Source organism: Vanderwaltozyma polyspora, genomic scaffold (genome assembly GCF_000150035.1).
Source record: "Vanderwaltozyma polyspora DSM 70294 KpolScaffold1002 genomic scaffold, whole genome shotgun sequence".
NCBI classification, from domain to species: domain Eukaryota; kingdom Fungi; phylum Ascomycota; class Saccharomycetes; order Saccharomycetales; family Saccharomycetaceae; genus Vanderwaltozyma; species Vanderwaltozyma polyspora.
Genome location: NW_001834693.1, coordinates 157,282 through 180,500, shown reverse-complemented (window position 1 = coordinate 180,500; position 23,219 = coordinate 157,282). Strand labels below are relative to the sequence as shown.

The window sequence follows — 23,219 nt, the reverse complement described above, 5'->3', positions numbered from 1 at the left end:
TTTTCACATTTGTCTATGTCCTTTCCTGTAGAGTGATATTGACATGGAGATAATAAGAACTGTAGATGCCCAAAACCACAATTCTAAAATTTTCTTTTTTTTTTTTTAATTTTTTTTAATTTTTTAATTATTCGTTATTATGTGGTTTTTGTGGTAGGAAAATTTATGTTTTTGTGTTAAAAATTATTTCAATTTGTTTTAAGTTTTGTTTTGTATTTTTTCAATAAACCGCAGCACAGTTTCCTAAAACGGATATCCGTCAGATCTAGCTACGGTCTTCTACATTCTCCGTTTAGATGTCTCAACAATAATGGGATATAGAGTGATGTGCGTTTCTTTTGTTTAGGAATTTGTTTTTTTGTACAGATTTAACCAAAAACTAGGACAAATCTTGTTGATTTTTACATCAAATGAGGTGTCGATCAGAACATCTTGCAGGAAAAAGGGGGTCAGACGTGAAGCGGTGACATAATATTTTATGATAGTTACCCGATTAGGTCTAAAAGAGCAAGAATTTATTTATTTTTAAATTTATGAAACTTGGTAGATTTCGATTTCAGCAGCGGTTTCCAATACAAGAACGCAAATCTGAAACATCAGTTTGAGAATGATGTTCTCGCGTTGGTTATTTTCAATTGAAAAAACAGCTGAAGTTGTAGAATTAGTAGTAGTAGTTGTAGTAATGGTAATGGTAATGGTAATAGCAATCGTCTATTGATCTAATTTTTTAATCGATTGATAGTTATTCATTTTAAATTACTTTAAGGTAATTTAATTTTATTTAATTTTAATGTTATTAATTGGCTTCTACATAGATAGCTCAAACACGTACAGAGTCTGGTATGCTTTATGAGATTGAAGTTTTTTTTTCATTTGAGAGCTTGAATCCTTGTTTATTGTTCATCTCTTTGTTTTCTCTTAGATCATTTTTGGTTGGCGGTAGTATTTATTCATGAATTGGATCAAAAATCAATTTTACCCTTTTAGGTTAAATCGATTTGAACAACGTAAATATATTGAAACAGATATTTGAGGGGAAGGTCAAAGTGAACATACAAGAGAAAGACAGTAAAATTACATTAGATGTTTAGAAATTATGAAATAAAAAGAAATGGTTTCTTATCAACCCACTAATTAATTATCGTCAAGGTTAAAATTCACAGAGACTCCAAAGCAGAATGAGGAATTGAGAAAGTAAATTAACAAGCAAACTAATTGTTATGATATTTGCAGTTTTAGGATAAAAACAAGCGTCAGGTTTTTGATATTTGTTAATTCGTGATTCTGTTAAAATTGATTATTATTTTTTAAAAAGAAATGAATCAATCAGATGGTAGAATTATTAAAGTATATATGTTATATTATCGTAAATTAAAGTTAAATCAAGTACAAAGAAGAGAAGTGAAGAGTAAAAAAAATAAAGAAATACACCCAGATAAAAATTACAAATGATAATAAAATTGAAAAGCTAATACAACTTAATTGAGTATCAAAAACCTCAATTTATTTTATTGAAACTTCTCCCATTAAAATAATGTTCTTGGAAATTTAATACCTAATAAAGGCAAAAAAACTAAAACATTACACTACATTACAATACTAATGAATGTCAGGGGGGGGGGGGGGAAAGCTCGTTCATGTATTAGTATCATCAATTTTATTCCGTATATGAGAGAACCTAAAGCTAGAATTAAATCCCAAAAGTTCATTAATGCCTTGCGCCCAATCATTTTCAGTTTTAGCAACACAATATATTCCTGAATTCTTAACTCCCGGCTTCTTCTTGAACTTACCAGAAGAACAAGAAGCTGGCAACTCTGATCCATTTACATAAATAGTCCCAACTTCATTAATGACATGGATTTCATCACCGACCTTTAATGTTTCTTTAGGGACACCATCAACGGACAAGTTGATTTCATGATCATTTGGATCAAATTGAGATTTTGCTCCAACTTGAATTTTAATATGTGACGACTGAGGTAAAATTAAAGGTCTAAATGAAAGTGAACGAGGGCAGATTGGAGTTAATAGTATACATGGTACTAATGGTGATACAATTGATCCACCAGCTGATAAAGAATATGCTGTCGAACCAGTTGGAGTTGATAAAGCTACACCATCAGCAGTAGTCCGTGTCAAGTATTTACCGTCGATGAAAACATCAAGGTAAGCTAAATGAGGCGCGCTACCTCGATGTAAGAAAATATCATTCATTGCATGAATTGAAGAAGCTCTCGCATCTTCCGCCTTCTCACCTTTTCGTACTACATGGCACTCTAATCTTGTTCTATGAAGGCATTTAGCTCTTGAACTTATGACTTCATCAAAAACCTTTTTATGTTCTTGAAAATCAAATGGTAACAAAAAACCTAAAGTACCTAACGAAAAGGCTAATACTGGAGGTACTTGTCTATTGTTAAAATTTGAAACCGCATGCAAAATCGTACCATCACCCCCTAATGTAACGACTAGTTCAGTTCTCGAAACTATATCAGCTTCAGGACCCGTGAATAAAACATGTGGTTCATTTGGAGTTTGGACGGGACTCATAGTAAATTCTTTTGAAATTTCATCAACTACATCTGGTTGTACAATCACATTAATTTCAGGATAAGAATCATGCAAATGTGAAATAAATTTGACCATAGCATCGGTGGTAGTTGTTGACCACGGTTTCTTAGTAATTAGAATATTTCTTAAAGGATTATGCCATATTAAGGATTGCAACTTTGAACTTGGTGATGATATGTAATCTGGATTTGAACCCAACTTCAAATCAGAGACTGGCTTGATCTTGACATACCTTGTTCTTTCACCAAATGTAGCAATAGAATAAAACTTAACAAAATTATGTTTACAACTAAATATCCCAAATTTAGTTCGAGCCAAATACATCACTCACTATCTTATATGATAATCAACTTTTTAATCGTGTATATATAAAAAAAGAAAAAGAAGACTTAAACCAAACTCAATATTGACACTTGAAATAAAGTATGCTCTGCTATGACCTGACTTGCCCTTTACTTTCCAAAGCAATAAGAAGTTTTAGTTTTCAATTTGTACAACAAAATGAAACTTTTCCAAACCAGCTAAAAATAGCTATACTGAGAACCTGGAAACCAAATGCAAAGCAACAGAACTCCAAACTAACAATACCACTGAACGTTTACCAACCTAAATCAAGAGTCTGATATCCAACTTATCATCAGAATAGTTCAATAAATACTCTTGATCCCTAAACTTTATTGACAAATATTTTTAAATTCCATTATTTAAATATATTTTTAATTCATGTATCTCCGTTTAATTAGATGAGTAATCATCAGTATTTAAGGCCAAATAGTTTGGGTGATATCTGGTGGATCTAAGGGATTGAATCAACAAGGAAGTCATTTCAGGATGATTTCAAGTATTCTAATGTGACAATCGAGTTTGGTTTATACTATTTCCCTTGTGGATGATGAGAGAACAGTTCAAATTTGAGAATGTTGTTGAACTTTATGAAGATGAATTGATATCGAATTTCTAGTAATAGTAATACTTTATGTACCTATATATATGGATATATATTAGTGTGTATGTGTTATTGTATAAGAATGGTATGGACCCTCGGATGATCTTTAAAATGTAGTACCTTCTTTTGGTTGTCCTAGTTTTTTGTTTGCAGGTAATGCCATTTCTTTTCTTAATTCTAGTAATATCGTTTCCATAGTGTAGGATCTTTTCCAGTCACGTAATGTGTGGAATTCTGTAGGCTTAACTTCACCAGTGTTGACATCGACGCATGGTAAGTTTACTCTCGATATGAATTTAATCTTTGGTGGTTCATCTGGATAATTTGGGCCACATTCAATGGATAAAGAGTAAATACGGTTAGCATGATTACTATGTGGGGGTCCTAATATGGTGCCGTTCCAATATGTCATAGCAATGTCATCGCTATCAGCCAACCCATAACTACATGACTCAGGTCCAAACCCCTTTTCACCTTTCTCTAATTCTTCTAACAATCTGAAACTTCTTGGTCTAAAATAATAAATAGCATAGCAAACAATAGTAATTAATAGAAAAAAACATAGAGATAATAACAACACTTCTTGGAACAATCAAACGACTGAGTTAATGATAGAAAAATAATATTTCATATCTCATTGTAGAATTAAGAAGATCTAAGTCTGTGACAGTACCATTAAACTCAACCCATTGATCATCTCCCTCAAAAAAAGTATGATTATTATTATTATATTCTTTTCATTTTTTTTATTGAAATAAAATGTTAGTATCAATTAACATAACTCATTCATTATTCTCCTTATTCAATAGTCAATTATTGAATCACAATCCATATAACCATTGAATAAATTAGAATCAATTCGTTTCATCATCTCTCCTTTTTATTCAAGTGGGTTCATATCTATTTGCAACACCAATAGAAATCGAAATATAGAATTTGAAGAACTGTTAATACATTACATACACCCTTGACATCTTAATATACGTTCCTTAACCTGATAACCTAGTCTAAACCAATGCCTTTAATGACTATTCTTGTGTTGCTTGAAAGTATCTGTAAAGTTCTTATAGTTAGTAGCATTTTTCAATATCTCTTCTGTTAAATAAGGAACGGATATAAAATATTAATGAGATCAAAAAGTAATAGACATTTAACATTGAAGAATAACAAGCTTCAATTGCCAATATTTATGGGTTCTGAGTGGATTATAAGGAAGCATATGATCGGTTTTGATAGCTGAATTGGTTATGAGCAACAGTGGTGGATCTTCTCCGTTTCTTGATAGGCCAAATATCGAGGATTTAAGGAAAGAAGATGATGTAGTTAGAGATGAATTGATTAAAAGTTTAGAATATGAGTTGAATACTGTTCAGAATGAGTTTGAGATACAGAATATGCGGTTACAGAGGCAGTACAACCATCTGGAAAAGCAGTACAAGTCTAATCTGGATACGTTGGAAAAAACGTTAAATGACATGCAGGAACTTCATGTTAGGAATGAAAGCTTAAATAGGAACTTATCAGAGTTGAAGAAAGAATATTCTGAAGTTATCGAAGAAAAGGAAATCCAATTCAAGACTTTGAATTCTGACTATGATGTTGTAAAGGAGGAGTGTGAATTCTTGAGGAATCAATATCAAACCATGGCTTCAAGAGTGGGTGATCAGGAAGAATATAAAAAATTAGAAACAGAGGCTTCACAAAATTTGATAAAAATGTATGAAAATGAATTAAGTAAACAAAATAAACAAATTATTTCATTAAAGAAACTAGTAACCGAAAAGGATGGTGAACTTGAAGATTTAAAGGCCAATGGCGTTATTAAAACTCATCAAAACTATAATACCGAAGAATTACAAGAATTAACAGTGGTTAACAAACTTCTGAAAGACCAACAAGTGTATGTAAAGGAACTAGAAGAGGCTAATATGCAACAAGCGAACGAGCTGAAGAAGATAAGGTTGCAAAATGAATCTCATCATTATTGGAAGAATGCATTTGAAAATTTACAAAAAGAGAATAGTAATTTCAATGCAACTGTTCAAGATTTGGAATTAGAAAATATCAAATTAAAGTCACAATTAACTGCATGGGAAGCATACGGTGATGATGATAAACCTGATAATATTTTAAGAGAACTGAGGTTATCTAAAGAAGAATATAAAAATCTAGCTTTCGAAAATGAGAAGTTAGTCATAGATATGAATAACATGAAAGAATTAAATGATGAAATGGCGCAAGAACGAAACCAGCTCTTGGAGATTCATAGTAATTTTGAAGTATCTGTTTTGAATCTAAAGAAATTGAATCATGAGATTGAGCAACAAAAATTATTGTCTTTTGAAGAATGTAAAATATTGAGAAAACAATTGGATGATTATTTGGAGGCACCAGAAAGTAAAATGGTTAATATACCCACAAAAGAGGTGAATAATTTGAAAAATTTAGAAAATATGGTTGATGACTATAAATCACAAACCGAGGATCTAACTAACGAACTTAAGAAGTTAAATGATCAACTAATGTCACAAGAGCCAGCTAATAAGAAAAGGAAAACTAGCGATCAAGTTACAATCAATTATTCAAAACGTTTAAATGAGCTTCAAATAGAGAATATACGCATTAACAAAGAATTACAAAATTCCAACAATGTAGTTCACTTACTGGAGGAAAAATTAAAGAAGCTAATTAATTTAAAGGAGAGAAAGATTAGAATTTTACAATTACGTGACAGTCCCTTACTAAAGGATCAATTCATAAAGAAGAAGCAATTAGAATTACTTAAAGCTGAAAATGAAGATCTACTTTCGAATATAATTAACTCTTCAACAAATGATTCAATTCCAAGATCTGTATTTGAAACCATAAGTTTTGAATTACAACAGAAGGAAGAAGAAATCTTTAAAACTAATAAGAAATTTATCAGACTAAAGGAAATGTTCAATAAGAAATCTTTGGAATTCATAGATGTGGTTAATTCTTTATTAGGGTTTAAATTAGAGTTTCAACAAGATGGTAGAGTTAAAATATTTTCTTGTTTCAAACCAGATAGATATCTGATGGCTGATTTAACTAAAAATACACTGAAATCTAATTTGCAAACAGATGTAGACAATTTTGAGGAATTGCTACATCTTTGGGTAGAAGATAGAGGTCAGATCCCTTGCTTTTTGGCAAAAATTACTCTATTATTATGGGAATCATCAAATAAGTACCAATAGAGATGTAATATTGTAAACGGTATATATATGCTGGTATAGGTTTACTAAATAATATAGTTGTAATAGTAGAATATTAAAAATAATCTAATAGATACGATAATGATGCAAATGAATACATGAATAGATGTTAATTCTCTTCGAATATCAACTTGAATATTTGTTGCCAGGAAATTACATTGTTGGATAAATGTTACATAATAAAAAATTATTCCTAAATCACCTTAATACTTTGAGAGCAAATAACCAATAATAAGATATATATAATCTAATTGTATCAAACCAATTGAAGGAAATTACTTAGAAGTTGATGAGTGATATTGATGAGAAGAATGATACAAAAGAAAGTTCGTTTTCCAGTGATGTTGTGTTGCTTTCATTGCTAATTTCTGGTTCGACACTTGGTGCAATTGCTGGTTATAATAGATATTTAAAACAAGTGACAAAAGCAACTGATATCCCAAATTATATGTTTCGTAAGAGATGGATGTATGGTAAAGTCACTGCAGTTGGTGATGGTGATAATTTCCACTTATTTCATACCCCAGGTGGCATATTTGGAGGATGGGGGTGGTTAAGAAAGGTTCCAAAATTACCCAAATCCGATTCCAATGGTTTAATTGTATCAAGGAAGAAAACTTCCAATTTCTATTCAGGATTAAAAAATTCATATCATAAATTTACTGGTTCTTATAGATATTCATCTGAATATTTTTTGGATTTAAAAGTGCCATACAAGAATTTAAGAAATTTACCAACTGTTCCAATAAGGTTATGTGCCATAGATGCACCTGAACGTGCACATTTTGGTAATACTTCACAGCCATATGGTGATGAGGCACTGATATGGCTTCGTAATAGACTTTTAGGTAAATATGTTTGGGTTAAACCTTTATCTGTTGATCAATACAACCGATGCGTTTCAAAAGTTGTCTGTTGGAATTGGCTTGGATGGCAAAACATCAGTTTACAAATGGTAAGACAAGGTTTAGCAGTAGTTTATGAGGGAAAGACATCAGCAGAATTTGATAGAGAAGAATTCTTATACAGATTTTATGAAAGAAGATCAAAAGCTAAGAAGAGAGGTTTATGGAGGCAAAGAGTAATTGAAACTCCAGGCGAATATAAGAAAAAAATTAAAAAGTAATTAATTATATATAACCTTCAATAGTTCATAAATACATACATATCATTAATAATATTCATTTTAGATTTTAGAGTAATTCAACATTTTAAATTGATACCTCTTCTTTTTTCCGATTCTCTTTGTTCAAACATTACTTGAACTGCAATAAAGATACATCCACTTGAACCGATAAAGAACAATATACCGGACCAGGACATAAAGATATCTCTAAGTAGGAACATAGTGCCATCTTTCCCTAAACAGAATCCAAATAAATTAGCAATCATCATCATCCAAATGTTAATGACAGCACCCAAACCACATAAATGTCTAAACCAAGGCTTTCCTTTATACCTTGCGCAGAAGGATGTTGCAAATATTTCAGGTAATAAAAATAGAACAATTAACCAGCCCCACAACAATAGTTTTAATTCAATATCATGCCAAATCGCTACAAATGAGAATACCGCTAATGAAGTCAAAATTCTTCTCTTTGATCCACCTAAAGGAATATAAATATAACGTACTACCCACTTGTTATAACTTCTATGCCATGCTCTCCAGAATGCAACTGCACTGTAATTATTATCAACACAACGAATCATATTTTCTGGAGTATCAACACCATCTAACATTGCCCATAATCTAAATACTCTCCATGGAATCATCAGCTTTAGCCATATAATGTTTAAATTTAACAGACCTATCATTGAGATTTGGAAAGGGGAGTCACCTTCCCAAGCTTTCCGCTTTGAAACAGCTACTACATATGCAAAGTGTAAAATAATTTCCATTGTCATTATTGCAACAAAAACTTTAATAGCATATCTTATGATATTTTTAACATTAATCCAAGAAAGTGTTCTTCCAGTTTGATAGATATAATCATTAAATGTAATAATTGGACCAGCAATGTACAAAGGAGTATAAGTAACGTATGCAATGTAATTAACAGGCGAATAGGCTGTTAAAGGATGAGGAGCTGTAAGTCTTTCCCTTTCAGACAATTCCATTAATGTATTATGTGGAACAGTCTTAGAATTGGAATTGGAGTCCAATCTTTTCTTATTCAAATCATTGCTCTTCAAAGTGTGATATCTTTCTAAATAATCCATATTATAACTCAACATTCTTAACAATGAAAAGTTAAAGAAAACATCCCATCTCTCAATAATACCTTTAAAGGAAGAATCCAAAGGTGATAAGAAAGGTAAAATATCACCAAAAGGATAGCTTCTGTAATTGTCATTAATGAACAAAGAAGAAATACCATAAGTCCACGATAAAATTGTTGCAATTCTTCTCTGAGATTTAAACAAATGTGCAATTAAATACATAATAAACATATGTGCAAATACTCTCAATGAATTAACACCATGTGCAACAATCAAAAAGAAGATGCCAAAGAAAAAATCAAATCTAATTTTTGGAATATTAGACCATTTCAATATTATTCTTTTCAAAATTACATGTGATGACATCAAACTAAAGATCAATACCAAATTGTCTCTGAAAAATCTATATTGAGCATCACTATTATCTACTTTTCTACCAAAGATCCAACCTTGTGATAATAAATTTTCAAATTGAGGATAATTTGGGTTAGTCTCATTGCTGGCTTCCATACCAACTTTTAACATCCATGGTACCACAATTAGAAACATAACATAATAAAACTTGAACTCCAATGTTCCCCATAGTGGTTTAGTGCCTTCTATGCTAATTGTATTACCACTAGAAGACTTTAGATTTGATCTATCAGGATAGTTTCTCTTATTCTTCTTTGATCCCTTTTTCGACTTTGAATCTGGTTCTTTTAATTCAACATTCTTCAAACCTGTATTAGGTACTATCCTAGAATCTAAAGATTCCACCGACAAGAAGTATCTTACTTCTTTATAAATATCACTGAGCTTCATTCGTAAAAAATTCTGGCTAAATGATTAGCAGTATCCTTTTCTCGCCAGTCAAATTATTCAATACCAATCTAATTTCAACCCAGTTAAAATGAAATTTTATCAACTCCAAATTAATTGAACTCAGTACAATTGCATTCGACGATCCTATATAGTCTATAGTCAGCCTATATGAAGTTCCAAATCTACTTGAACTAACCTGAAATGAATTGATGTTTTAAGATAATTCATAGTTTCAATTTTGATTTGAAGCCTTTAAACTTTGATAGAGGAGAATATATACCTATATATATCGGACATTTCCTCAATAGTATATCTATTACTAGAATAGGTAACTGTCACGTGATAAAATTGTCTCGTGTAAATTTCACGAAAAAATGACACTTTCTTATTCCAATTTAGTTCAACTGGTAACAGTTACTTTAATTCTTGATTTTCATTTTGTATTGTTTACTTCAGTTCGACTCCCAGTGGTCACTGCTTTACAGCTTATCTAGGTTCTTTTTATTTTAATTTCCCACTATTAATTTTTTATCGATTCGAACCATATTAAAGATAAAGATGTCTTGATATTTAGATATGGTTAAGTGAATATTATACTAGTAAATGTAACAAAGTATTGAAGATTTTTAATTATAGTTGCAATACCTAATCGAACAGGGATATTCAATTGAACTGCCACTTACTGGATTATTTTTTTATACCGTTGTTGGTAAATTTTAGTAATTCTATTTGGTATCTTTTCAAAACTTTTAAGTTAGCATCGATATATTTCAGTTACATTTGATTATTCAGATTATATTGTAACTTCATTAAAATTAAGTTAAGTAAAAGGTAAAAACGGCTATTGGATGTATTAAGGTTGCAAGATGATGTTCTGGGGCTCAAAAACGGGTATTAGTTCGAAATATTCTTTCTCATCGTCTCCTACTTTTTCTTCTGAACCTTGGAGTGTTTATACAGGTAGACCAAAAAGTACTTCTAGTACAGCAGGTCCAAACCGTGTATCCATCTTTATGTTTGATAAAAAAATCTATGAGAGTTATTTATTGCATTATGGTATTATTAAATCTAAATCCTCAACCAATGATAAAAAAATTATCCAGGAAGGTTATGATATATTAAGAAATCAAGTTAATAATTTAGCCAAATTGAAACATCCAAACGTGTTAACTTTAATTGAACCATTGGAAGAACATTCCAAGAATTTCTTATTTGTTACTGAATATGTTACAGGTTCTTTAGAGACAGTTTTTGTTAAGAAAGATGATGAACAAAGTTTTTTGAAGGGTCATGTTAAAGATGATGTCATTATCCATAGAGGTATCTTCCAATTAGTCCATGCATTAGATTTTATTCATAATAGAGCAGGTTCTGTGCATTTAGATATTCAACCAAGATCGATTTTTATTAACGATAACTCAGATTGGAAAATATCAGGTTTAGGACACTTGATGAAGATTCCTGATGGTTCAAACTCCACTGAATATTTTATGCCTCAATATGATCCGAGAATTCCATCATTTATGCAGTTACCATTGGATTTCACTGCTCCAGAAATAGTATTGGATAGCACTGTAAGTATAAAGAGTGATTTTTTTTCCTTGGGTATGTTGATGTATTTATTATATGCTGGTGATAGTTTATTTCGTACTGAAAATTCAACATCTCAATACAAGGACGAGTACGCCAAGTTGGAAAGAAAAATTAGCACCATGTCATGGGAAAATGTGTTTAGTAAATTACCTCCAAGATTGAGGCAATGCATTCCGATGTTGATGAACAGAGATATTTTTTCTCGTTATGATAATATAACCGATTTCTTAGCAAGTGAATTCTTCCAAGATCCAATAATTAAAACTTTGAATTTCTTAGACGATCTTCCAACAAAAAGCAATGAGGATAAATTGGTCTTTTTAGAAGGGCTGGACGAGTTGCTACCTCAATTCCCTGAATCATTATTACAAAGGAAGTTTTTAGCAGTTTTGCTTGATTTGTTAAACCAATTGTGTGCTGAAAGAAATGTTAATAGCCGCTGTGTCACATTGAATTTAGGTCTAGTAATTAAAATAAGCGGGACTCTATCACAATTATCGTTCCAAGAACGTTTATTGCCAGTTATGACAAATAAAACAAATTTCCCTATTCTAATGAAACATGCAACAACTAGTTTAATCGAAAATTTACCAATTTTGAAAGAGAAGGTTAAATTACAAGATTTCTTAGACGTTTTACTAAAACCTATTCTTACATACGTTTTGAATGAAATGGAAGGTGATGCAGCTGTCGTTCCTCAAGAAAAATTATTAGATCAAATGGAATTAATTTTAGATTGTTTAGATTTCTTAACTGTAAAGAAATTTTTACTACCATTATTATCACAGCTTTTCACCAAGACAACCAGTTTAAAAGTTAAAATTATCTGTGTTAAATCTTTCCAAACTTTAGTCGAACGTAAAACGGTTGATACATATATATGTTGCGATGAAATTTTACCATTATTTAAATCAATGAAAAGTAGAGATCCTAGAATCCTGTTGAAATCATTAAGTTTCTTTGAAACTTTACCACAAGTCGTTGTTGATGAAAGTGCATTAGTCGGTCAATTGTTACCATTATTATGGAACTATTCTATGGCAGATACTTTGGACAGTACACAATATAATAATTATACAAAAGTTATTAATAATATCTCATTCGACATTCAAAAAAATCATGCCGACCAACTGCAAAAGACTAAAACTACTAATACTGGTAGTTCTGGTAACGAGTTTAAAAAAATGATAGAGAATAACTCTAATGAATACATTAATCGAGAAGCTGCACAAGATGCTGCCAAATCAGTTTCTACACCAACCATTAACCCAGTAAGGAAACCGAGTGAGAGAAAACCAGCATCGACACAATCTCGCATTTCTGTAACCAGTGCTACCACCAGTACCACTGGAGGTATGCCACCAAAAAAATCTATCCCAACTCCCTTGAATAGATCAACAAGCAACACATTTACATCGCCATCAAACAACAATAGTACAAGATCAATAACTAATTCTAATTCAAATACAAATACAAATTCGAACTTTGACGATTTCGATGATTTTGTCACCGCATCTCCTACAGCTTCTATTGCAACAAATCCAGTATCAACTAATCAACAGGATACCACACCATTTAGATCAAATACTACATCATCTTCATCAATACCAATTCAGAATTCTTTGAATTCAAGTTTCCCACCTGGTTTTTCAGTATCGTTGCAACCAAATAAGAAACTTTCCAATAGTATGAATCCTATGCAGCAAACTTCGAATTCAAATTTATCAGATTCACTTATCTGAATTGAGAAAACAATAAGCCAAGAAAGAATTTTTCAACTGATCAAGTTTCTAAGCCTTCATCAATACATTATTTCAGCCATTTGATCAGTTTATCTAGTGCATTGTGGCCCTTCTAAATTTCCTTTACTGTTGCGTAGCATTTATAAACGCATTACTGAAAAATATCGAAAATAGTGAAAAATTTCAAATTTCGATGAGATGAGATGAGATAAGATGTAGTGGGAAAGGTACCAATATTAGTCTTGTAGGTATCAATTTTTGAGATGATCTTGGGTGCAAAAGTTATTTTTTGAAAATTGTTCATATATAAATTATCTCTTGGCAGGGATTTCAAATATTCTTTTGATTTGAGTCATATTCATGTAGTTACCGGTTAATAAAAGAGATGGAATTAAGACAGATAAAAATCTACTTTAAGAAGAAGGTAATTGTGAGATCAAGTAGTTAGAAACATTAATTTTTGTATATATGAGAGTTAGTTTAAGTATTCACACATTGGTGGTGACATCAGCTGCAACAATTATATTATTATTGATTAGTTTTTCTGCTTTATTGGCTGACAAAAATGGCATTGATTCCATAATTTCTAGACCTGTCTCTAGAAATAAAATTGTTTGGGATAATTTTAATAATTATACTATTGATATTGATCTTGATAACAGTACAGCAATTTTCAATTCTATATTGAATGCGTTAAAACAAGGTGCTTCAGATATTCATCCATTAGGGGTCTCCTATTTTCCTGCTGTTATACCTCAAGGAACACTATTATATCGTACCGGTTCTTCACAAATTCCAGAATCATTTGAATGGTTAGCTTTTGATCATGAATTTAGTTATAATTTTGGTTCCAAATATAAGAGTTATGGTAGAAAATCGTTAGATGATAAAAGTCATTTCAAGAAACCGACCCCTAACATTGACAATGACATGCCTGCCAATACACCTATCACACATCCTCCTCCTAAGTCAGGACATCGTTCAAGAGATAGCTTTTTGACCTTTAGAGCAACAAGGGATATGAATAAATTCTTATATCTTGATGGTGCCTCAGCTGCAAAGACAAGTACAGGTGAAATGGATTCTCAAAAGTTATTAGCAGACGTAGCTAAAGTTAAATTGAAGTTAGGTGATGATGACGATAAAAATGGTGGTAATATGATGGTCGAACGTCTATATGCGTCTAGAATTTGTAAATGGGGGAAACAATTTGGTTTAGATGGTATAATTAGAGTTGAAATTGGGTTCGAAGTTGTTTTATGCGATTTTTTCACAGATTCAATTGAACTAGTTTCAAACATTACGATGGAAGCACCAGGTACGCTATTGGGATTACCTGAACCGACTCTATTGACTAAAGATAATGGTTGGCCAATAAACGAAGAAGGTGGCCTTGATGAAGATAAGCTAACGGAAGAACAAATTGCAATTCTAGATAGAGAAGATTACTGGCAACAAATTCTTGAGAATTACAAATTGGCTCAAAGTTATAATTGGTTACAAGCTGGTAATTCTCATGATTCTGGTGAAAAAAGAGTAAAACTAGACTATAGAAATTTCATCACAGGGATTAATAGAACGTATATTAGTCCAGATCCAATGAACAGAAGGTTGTTGAGTCATGGTATGACATGGGAAAAGCAATTGAAAATGGTAGATGATTTGGAAACTGTCTTGAAGAATGACTTTGATGCGAATGAGAGCATAGACTGGCAGCAAGTTTTTGAAGAGATTGATAACAAATTCTCACCGATGTTAAAGGTGATGAACAATACATTATCCCATCCTGATTTCAGTGAAGAAGATATGGCAATTCATGTTACAAAATATACTTTGAATTTTGTAGCCAGATTTTTCGCAAATAAATCTGATTCAGCTGACGATACTCAATTTGGATATGGTCGGGAGTTTGCAGTTTATCAATATTCCAAACCATTGAAAACTTTAGAAACTTCTTCAGATTTCTTAATCTGGTCCTCTAGTGTCAGAGTAGTAAGAGAAATTATCAATGTCATTTATGACATTCACGAAACATTATTGCCAATTGTCACAGCAGTAGCACACAATGACAGCTCAATGGATACAACCAAGAAGCAAAGAGTCGACAGTTCTAGAGAAAAAATCAATAATCTAGTAGAAACTCTAAAATGGATCTCATTAAATTATAAATGTGAACATGCATGCGATTGGGATGAAATCTGTTTTACACCATCTTGGGGACCAGGACCCCTAGCTGGTGGATTCGGATTCGACCACAACAACAAAGAACAGTTTGGTAAACATTACGACAAATCAAGAGGACGGTTTCTCATCAATGAAAGCTTACAATGTGTTAAAATAGATACTATACAGAAACATAGATCTCCATAGATAAATATCCCTTCCATCAATTTGACTCCTGATTTATGAACAAGAATTAGTCTGTAGATATGATTAGATATTCCCTGAATAACATAACATCTGTAAAATATAACAAAGAATAATACATCGATCAGTGTATCCATCAATATGTAAGTATACTTGGCTCATCCCATCTCATCTCAGGTACACTTCATTTCCTTCTTATGACTATTAACTATGTAACTACCAAATATTCCGGGCATTTTATCTTCTTAAGTACTGGAATAAAATAAATTAGATATATAAAAAGGGGGACCTTTACGATACGAAGTACTGTTAAAGATGGATTAAAAGAACAAGTTAGTAATGGATAGTAAGAACTACAAGGTTGATAATCATCGGGAAAGATTAAATAGATTGAATTGTTGAATTAATTGGAGATTGTTGTGGTCCTATTTTAAAAATTGTGTTCTTTGGTTGATAATTCATAAGTTTGCTATATTGAAAGAGAGGTTAGGAAAATATGAGTTTATCTTTTGAGACCAAGCATATCCAGGTTAATGGTATTAATAAGAAGATTATATTACAGAATGAGAATGGTCCTTGTGCTCTTGTGGCATTGACTAACATTTTACTTATATCTCCTGCTCATGCTGCGTTTGCCACTGATTTGGTTAATTTTGTTCAAAGGAGTGAAATTGTGAGTTTGCAAGATTTAGTGCAAGTATTGGCAAATATTGGTATTCAAAATCCTAACGGTGCTAATGTTGATGTTAATCAATTGCTACAATTGTTACCTCAATTGCATACTGGTTTAAATATTAATCCAACTTTTAATGGTTCTTTTGCAGAAGGGATTGAAATGTCCCTTTTCCGTTTATATAATGTTGGAATTGTCCATGGTTGGATAATTGATCCTGAAGTTGACCCTATAGCATTTCAACATGTCTCAAGATATTCATATGAGGAAGCTCAAACTGTTTTGGTTCAATCTTATGATATCAGTAATGGGACTTTACAAGTAGCAAACCCGCAAGAAGTTCTTGATGATGCATCCTATATTAAATCATTTTTAGCAAGGTCTGCTACTCAATTAACTGAGTACGGGTTAAAGCATTTAAGAGAAGTAATTATGGAGAACTCTTATGCCGTGCTATTTAGGAATGATCATTTCGCTACAATTCATAAATACAATGGTGAATTGTATACATTAGTGACAGATTTGGGATATAAGAATAATACAAATGTGATTTGGCAATCATTAAAATCTGTAAATGGATCACAGGATAACTTCTATACTGGTCAATTCATATTCACCAACGCTGAACCTGAGGAAAGGCAATTAGCAAATGCAGTTTCTAATCCATTTAGTGACCAAAATGAAGATTCTGCCGTTCCGATGAATTTAAACCAAGCTGTAACCCAAAACAATGATACAGTCGAAGACGACGAAGAATTGGCTCGTAGATTACAAGAAGAAGAAGATAGAAGATATGCTGGTACCATGCAAAGAAGTTACCAAGCTGCCCATGAGAATTGGAGAGCCTCAAGACAGACAGATTCTGATTCAGTTATCGACAACAAGAAAATCCAAACAAAAGGGAAAGAAAACTAAAAGAGATAAAATAAAGAAGAAGTGTATAATAATGTAAATTCCAAATGTATTTTTTTTCTGTTATTTGTATTACTAACCAAAAATTTAATCAATATGGTAATGTAATAATATAGTAGAATATTATTTTAATGAATTATACTAATTTTCAATATTGTCTGTAGTATCATGTATATATTTATATATATATATTTATATTGTATTTACATAATTGTACAAATAAGTAATAATGATGTTCTTATATTTTTAAAATGCATGTGTAGTGTTTTTGATCTAATCTTTATGGTATACTTGGTTCCTTATTAGTTTCCCTTTTCTGATTGTATCTGGAAACAGTATTGTTGTTACGATTGAAATTCCTTGATTTATTCCTTTGGTTAAATCCATTCCCTCTTCTTGTTGATTCATTGTCGTTACCTCCAAATAACTTTTCCTTTTCCTCGTCATTCAATTCATAATCTAATAAATTAGCATCACCTAACTCTTGTATGAATTTTAGCAATTTTTCATTTTCTTTTGCCATTTCTCTTTGAAGGATTTTGACATTTAAATTTACCTTGGGATTAAACCTTGTCAATTGATTTTGAATGTTCTGGATAAATTGTTTTTGCTTTTTTGCCTCATGCAAAACGTTTTTCCTTTCTTTTAATTCATCTTCTTTAATACCCATCTTGTCCATATGCTGTCTCTTGTTATTAGAGATCTTTAATAACCACATCATCTTTCTTTCTTCTCTCCATTTAGCTATTTCTTCTTCAGTAACCAAAGTGATGGAGGTTCCATGAACAGGGACTACATTGTTTGATCCATTTTCAGAAAGTAGTGTTGAATCTTCATCTTTATTTAATGAGCCGGTATTTTCTATCTTATTAGTATCAGATTCATTATCTGAAAGGCTCTCTTCAGATTCTTCATCAGTGATACGCTTATCGTTGGATTCATCTTTTGGGCAAGTTTCTTCATAATTATTATTTGAAGGGAGGATATTTTGATCTGCCATCTCATGTTTAGCTCTTTTTGATTCTAATACTGGTCCATTACTTGATTTTCTCTTAGTAGGATTTTCTTCCTGGTCAGTAGTAGGATTTCCTGATGATTTCTCTTGATTCTCTATAGATAACAAATATCCATCTTTGTTAACATCAACGTAACTTTCAACTGGTTTATATCCAGTATTTGGATTAGGGATGTTATGTGTACCATTGACATACATAGCTGAATTGTCCAAACCTTGATTATAATTTAATGAACCATTGATATTGTTCACTTGATATTGTTGGACATTCTGATGTTGTTGCTGATAATACATATGATTTCTAGTATCATAATTCTGATAACCATTAACCTGTTGATAGTTATAGTAACTGTTTTGATAGGGCTGTTGAGGATACTGTTGAGAACCATAATTATTTATTGAGTAATTATTATATTGTTGCTGAAAAGCTGGTTGTTCAGCTGTATTACTTCCCAAAGTACCTGAAGAAGTAGGTTTTGGTAACTTTCTTGAATTATTACCAGCATAATACTGATGGTCACTATAATTTGGATTCATGTTTAGTACCTTACTCCAGCTGTTATCCTTTAATATCCTTGCGATGAGCTATTCTTATAAACTAATGAATACTGAAATTTTTCACTACTACGGGTACGGTGATGTCTTTTAAATATTAAAGCACATATCATGGATTTTAACTATGTAAGAAACTGAAAATATCATAAATTGCATACAATATGTATTTATTGTTTGGGTAAATATTGATTATAACTAAGTAATTGATATAGAAATTAGAAATAAAGTACATACAATTTTCATTAACGATAAATGTTTATTTCTTAAAACGATAACAGCAAAAAAAGACAGGAACAATTCATTAGCTCTGACATTCTCACTCGATAAAAGAAGTTAAACAAAATATACAGAAAATAATAAACGAACATTCATATTTGTGCACCATAGGACAAATATATAACAGATTCTTGTTACAAGAAAGAATCTCTTTCAATTACCCTTTTAAAATGACAATCAATATTGGATAAGACTATATATATTTATCCTCATTAATATTTATAGCCCTTTTAATGAATGAAGGTACATTTTAACGTAGGTGGAATTGAATTTGACTCTAAGAAAGTGGCCAAATTGTCTATATCCTCATTTAGACGTCTTAATAGATAATTTCAAAATTATATTGGACATGTCGATGAACTTTAACATATTGATTCAAATTTTCCACATATAAATTATATCTAATACTGGCTTCTTCCTCATAAACAATGATGTACTGACAATGTTAATTATCGACACAACTTGATGTTTAATATCTTGTATCAACCTTTTCGGAGACTATCAAAGTTATTAAAAACTTATAATCTTCAGGAAAATTTAATAGTACGAAACGTACTCAATACCATGATTCAAAAGAATCAAAAGCTAACAATAAGCAATCTGTCGCTGTATTCTAATTCAAGTTGGAAAAAAGAAGACACGCATGACAACAACTAGGTGAAATCTTAATCTAAACTTGGCATATCAAACAATACAACAAATTGTGAGAGAAAACCTCTGGTCTTTTCTAACAAAATAGGTATCAAAACTTTAATAGTAATATATAATTCTCCAATTAACAAAGGAAAATTCTCAAATTTAGAATTAACCGATCAAATGCCATCAGTTTATATATCATGGAAGTAGATTCTATTTGGATCAATTTGTGTCGAAATATAAGAAGAGAATTCACGGGGATTTCCCAGAAAGATATTCAAGAACACAACCAAATTGAATAACAATACTCAGCTTCTCAAGAGAAACTTTAGTATAACACCAGACACGTCTCGAGATTAATTACTAATTAATTAGGAAATGCCTTACTTCTAACATTTTGAGAACAAAAATAATAATAAATACCCAGTGACACGAAAATTCTGATTTATTCCATATCTGTTCTCTCTATTCTCTTCTGCATATTTACTTTGGATTTGTAAATAAAACTGCAATTTAAATTATTCACTAAAACTTACATGTATAACAGATATAATCAATCCAATCAGTGATCATAATAACATAATATACAGGGATTGATAGTAATAACAGTAGCAACAAAAAAGAACGGCTCACAGATAACCAATTATTAGTCCACGTACCAATATTTCTCTCTTTCTATTAATATGCAAATAAGCACTTTTTCACTTCGAAACGGTTAAAAAATGAAAAATGTCCATGGTGAACCTCAAAAGGTTCCTGCAATTGCAATTATCCATTTTCTAAATCTGGTAACTGTCGCAGATTTCCTCAGAAATTAACAAACTTTACTAAGCGAAGTTACCTTCATCTTGCTGCTTGATCTTGCTTTGCATGTCCTTCGAAAGAAGCAACAGTTGGACATTTGTTCGGACAAGCTTCTTTCTGAGTTCTACACATTTGGAAGTTTTAATCAGAACAAGGCATGGGACTTAAGCAACAGTTGATATTTCACTAGAAATCAAAGAGAGTCAATAGAAAATAAGTTTTCCACCGTAAATGTTCACTCTATTAAATTTGTATTCCAACCCAGCAAATTGACTGCTTTTATTGCCTTCCTTCGTTATAGTGGTTCTTTTAAAATGGCAATTCTTAAGAAGCATAAAAAATATAGGTAACAGTATTCTTTGCATATTTTGGGGCTAGAGTTATTGTTACATTGAAATACTATATCCCCCAGACGTTTATATCTTCATCAGAATACATTGATATAGCAGTAGAAAAAACTATTTTTAATTTTATTCATAATCTTGGAACTCAGGAATCTAAGAATACTATTTCGTATTCTATTTATTGCTTCGTGAGAATTTGATTTTTAATTCTACAATTAGATTAGGCTAATCGATTAGGAATAGTTCTTCAAAATTGGATCAAATTTAATTTCTTTTCAATACTTGTTGATGTTTAGTGGTTCAGTGCAAAAATATCTCAAAATTCTATTAATAATTCAAACTTAACTTAATTTGGTTTGATGTGCTTTTTAATCGAATAAACCCTTGGGTGTATCAGGTTGCGTTGGACCAAAACCAAGATCCAATTCGTTTTTTGGTTGTTTAAGTCTTGGTGTTTCGTTCCTCGTATTTGAATTTTCCTTATCCATTGCGCTATCTTGATTAGATGTTTTAGCTATTGTTGGTGACTCTTGTTCTTCTCTCATCTCGTTAGTTCGTTTACCCCAGCCAATTGTGGTTCCATGTCTTTCAGCAATTGGTTCATTGTTAGTCGTGTCTATATTAAAATTATTTCTATTGAGTGTGTCTAAGTCTTCCTTATGTTGATCAGTATTGTGTTTGTCATTAGAATGACTATTGACATCAACAAAGTCATCATCTTGAGATGCATCCTCCACAAATAGCTTTTGCGCTGCCTTTTTTAACTCTCTTGGAACTATTTTATGTGAGCTGTTATAACGGTTCCCTGTGATTATTCCTTCTGATTTCAGACGTAATTCCTTTGTTGGACTTATAGGCTCCGGCTTTTGATTCGGTTGTAGTTTACCATACCTCCCTTGGTTATCTAGTTTTTCTGGAGAAACAGAAACCTTTATTACTTTACCCTTAGTTGGAGAGCTATTTACTGGAGTTTCGAATTTATTATCAGTTGAAATCGTTACTTCAGCTAATTGGAAAGTCACTCCAGGCCTTTTCATTTCCATTAATATTGGGAACCCAGGGCGACAGAACCAAACGCTAATATTGTCATTGTTGGATATAGAATTCTTTGGTGCAGAAGTAATCCCAATGAAATTTTTGAAATCTTTTAGATAATAAATTATGCTTTTCATTGGATGTTTCTTCATTGTTTCTCTCTCTATGTCGTCATTAATTGTGGTGAATAAACAGTAATTATCCAATGAAGAAGTACTGATTGTGTTGCTCATGCTTATTGCATTTTTTAATAAATCCTTGTTTTGATCTTGGATAGATTTCGAATAAGCTGTTATTGTCAAACGGTTGATATTTATTTCCAATTTAATATTATCAGTAATTGCAGGATTACAATTTTCTAAAAAGTTTCTGAATAAAGTTTGATGGCAACAGAAGTAATTGATTTCATCATCCGAAGTTAATTTATTTTTATCATTAACGCCTGATACTAGATTGATATCAAATATAGAACGATCTAATTGACTTTCAATGTTTCTAAAGACTTCGAGTAATTTTGAATCCAATGGTCTTTCTGGGGTAGGTGCAGTACTATAAACATCTAAGAACTTTTTCTTGTAATTTAAATTAATCATCACAGGTTCATATTTAGTTGGTGATATCTGTGGTGTATATTCCTTTATCATTGCAGATTCCATCTCTATTTCGACCAGTAATCTATTTGTAAAAATTTCAGGGCATGTTGATGTATTATTGATCTTTAAAGTGAAACTCTTAATTACATCATTTCCAGAAACTTTAGAAATAATTGCCAAATGTTTGCCATTGACATTAAAACTATAAATCCTATGGTAGGTACCCTTAGCATCAGTAATCACTTGTAACCCTTCTTCACCAAATACAATTTCATTAGGTTTAAACTCGAAATCTTGGAAAAAATCCTTTTGAAATGTTACTTGACATAATGAAGTATCCGAATCATTCATTGCAGAGATTGTAACGTCATTAGATGTTATACTAAAACTAATTTGTTCCCTTATATTATACAGGGCATTAAGCGATTTAAACCATAAAATTTGATTCTGCGTACCAACAACAGTGGCTCGAAAAGACATTGCACAACAGACCCTATCTTCTTTCACTAGTTAAACGTCTTCTGGTAACATCTAAAACTCTTTAGTCTCATTTATTCAATGATATACTTCACCTCATCTCTTTTTATTTAACTGAATATCTTGAAAGTGTTAAGTTCGTGTCTGTTATTATTACGCGTAAAGTAAATATATACACACTATATAAAGAAAGATTAAGATATATTCTATACATAAATACATGACAGTTAATGATGATGGTTTGATCGATAACGTTTGGATATTGGCATTAATATGATCATATTTATTGAAGAAGTTATTATGAAGGTAGAACTTGCTTCAAGAAAATTGTGCCATGGATGATGATGATTACTATTATTATTATTATTATTATAGTAATAATTAAAAAAAAAAGGATGTTTAAGAAGAAGAGAA

At 31.3% G+C, this 23,219-nt stretch overlaps 10 protein-coding genes across 10 annotated transcripts; 5 read left to right on the top strand and 5 right to left on the bottom strand.

The window, feature by feature from the left end:
* Nucleotides 1–1,635: 1,635 nt before the first annotated feature.
* On the bottom strand, nucleotides 1,636–2,898 carry POS5 (NADH kinase; the record flags this gene model as incomplete). The annotated part of the gene is made up of 1 exon (XM_001647227.1): nucleotides 1,636–2,898. The coding sequence occupies one exon, from the start codon at nucleotides 2,896–2,898 to the stop codon at nucleotides 1,636–1,638; it is 1,263 nt and encodes a 420-aa protein (XP_001647277.1).
* Nucleotides 2,899–3,626: 728 nt separating this feature from the next.
* MMS2 (E2 ubiquitin-conjugating protein MMS2) lies at nucleotides 3,627–3,932 on the bottom strand (the record flags this gene model as incomplete). Its single annotated transcript, XM_001647226.1, has 1 exon — nucleotides 3,627–3,932. The coding sequence occupies one exon, from the start codon at nucleotides 3,930–3,932 to the stop codon at nucleotides 3,627–3,629; it is 306 nt and encodes a 101-aa protein (XP_001647276.1).
* Nucleotides 3,933–4,767: 835 nt separating this feature from the next.
* Nucleotides 4,768–6,741, top strand: MAD1 (coiled-coil domain-containing protein MAD1; the record flags this gene model as incomplete). The annotated part of the gene is made up of 1 exon (XM_001647225.1): nucleotides 4,768–6,741. The coding sequence occupies one exon, from the start codon at nucleotides 4,768–4,770 to the stop codon at nucleotides 6,739–6,741; it is 1,974 nt and encodes a 657-aa protein (XP_001647275.1).
* Nucleotides 6,742–7,048: 307 nt separating this feature from the next.
* LCL3 (Lcl3p) lies at nucleotides 7,049–7,885 on the top strand (the record flags this gene model as incomplete). Its single annotated transcript, XM_001647224.1, has 1 exon — nucleotides 7,049–7,885. The coding sequence occupies one exon, from the start codon at nucleotides 7,049–7,051 to the stop codon at nucleotides 7,883–7,885; it is 837 nt and encodes a 278-aa protein (XP_001647274.1).
* A 77-nt stretch (nucleotides 7,886–7,962) lies between these two features.
* On the bottom strand, nucleotides 7,963–9,783 carry GUP1 (O-acyltransferase; the record flags this gene model as incomplete). The annotated part of the gene is made up of 1 exon (XM_001647223.1): nucleotides 7,963–9,783. The coding sequence occupies one exon, from the start codon at nucleotides 9,781–9,783 to the stop codon at nucleotides 7,963–7,965; it is 1,821 nt and encodes a 606-aa protein (XP_001647273.1).
* Nucleotides 9,784–10,649: 866 nt separating this feature from the next.
* SCY1 (Scy1p) lies at nucleotides 10,650–13,118 on the top strand (the record flags this gene model as incomplete). The annotated part of the gene is made up of 1 exon (XM_001647222.1): nucleotides 10,650–13,118. One exon carries the CDS (start codon nucleotides 10,650–10,652, stop codon nucleotides 13,116–13,118), a length of 2,469 nt encoding a protein of 822 aa, XP_001647272.1.
* Nucleotides 13,119–13,586: 468 nt separating this feature from the next.
* On the top strand, nucleotides 13,587–15,488 carry Kpol_1002p60 (uncharacterized protein; the record flags this gene model as incomplete). The annotated part of the gene is made up of 1 exon (XM_001647221.1): nucleotides 13,587–15,488. One exon carries the CDS (start codon nucleotides 13,587–13,589, stop codon nucleotides 15,486–15,488), a length of 1,902 nt encoding a protein of 633 aa, XP_001647271.1.
* A 493-nt stretch (nucleotides 15,489–15,981) lies between these two features.
* Nucleotides 15,982–17,073, top strand: MIY3 (Miy3p; the record flags this gene model as incomplete). Its single annotated transcript, XM_001647220.1, has 1 exon — nucleotides 15,982–17,073. One exon carries the CDS (start codon nucleotides 15,982–15,984, stop codon nucleotides 17,071–17,073), a length of 1,092 nt encoding a protein of 363 aa, XP_001647270.1.
* A 277-nt stretch (nucleotides 17,074–17,350) lies between these two features.
* Nucleotides 17,351–18,622, bottom strand: RSA1 (Rsa1p; the record flags this gene model as incomplete). The annotated part of the gene is made up of 1 exon (XM_001647219.1): nucleotides 17,351–18,622. One exon carries the CDS (start codon nucleotides 18,620–18,622, stop codon nucleotides 17,351–17,353), a length of 1,272 nt encoding a protein of 423 aa, XP_001647269.1.
* A 2,446-nt stretch (nucleotides 18,623–21,068) lies between these two features.
* On the bottom strand, nucleotides 21,069–22,808 carry DDC1 (Ddc1p; the record flags this gene model as incomplete). The annotated part of the gene is made up of 1 exon (XM_001647218.1): nucleotides 21,069–22,808. The coding sequence occupies one exon, from the start codon at nucleotides 22,806–22,808 to the stop codon at nucleotides 21,069–21,071; it is 1,740 nt and encodes a 579-aa protein (XP_001647268.1).
* Between the last annotated feature and the right edge of the window lie 411 nt (nucleotides 22,809–23,219).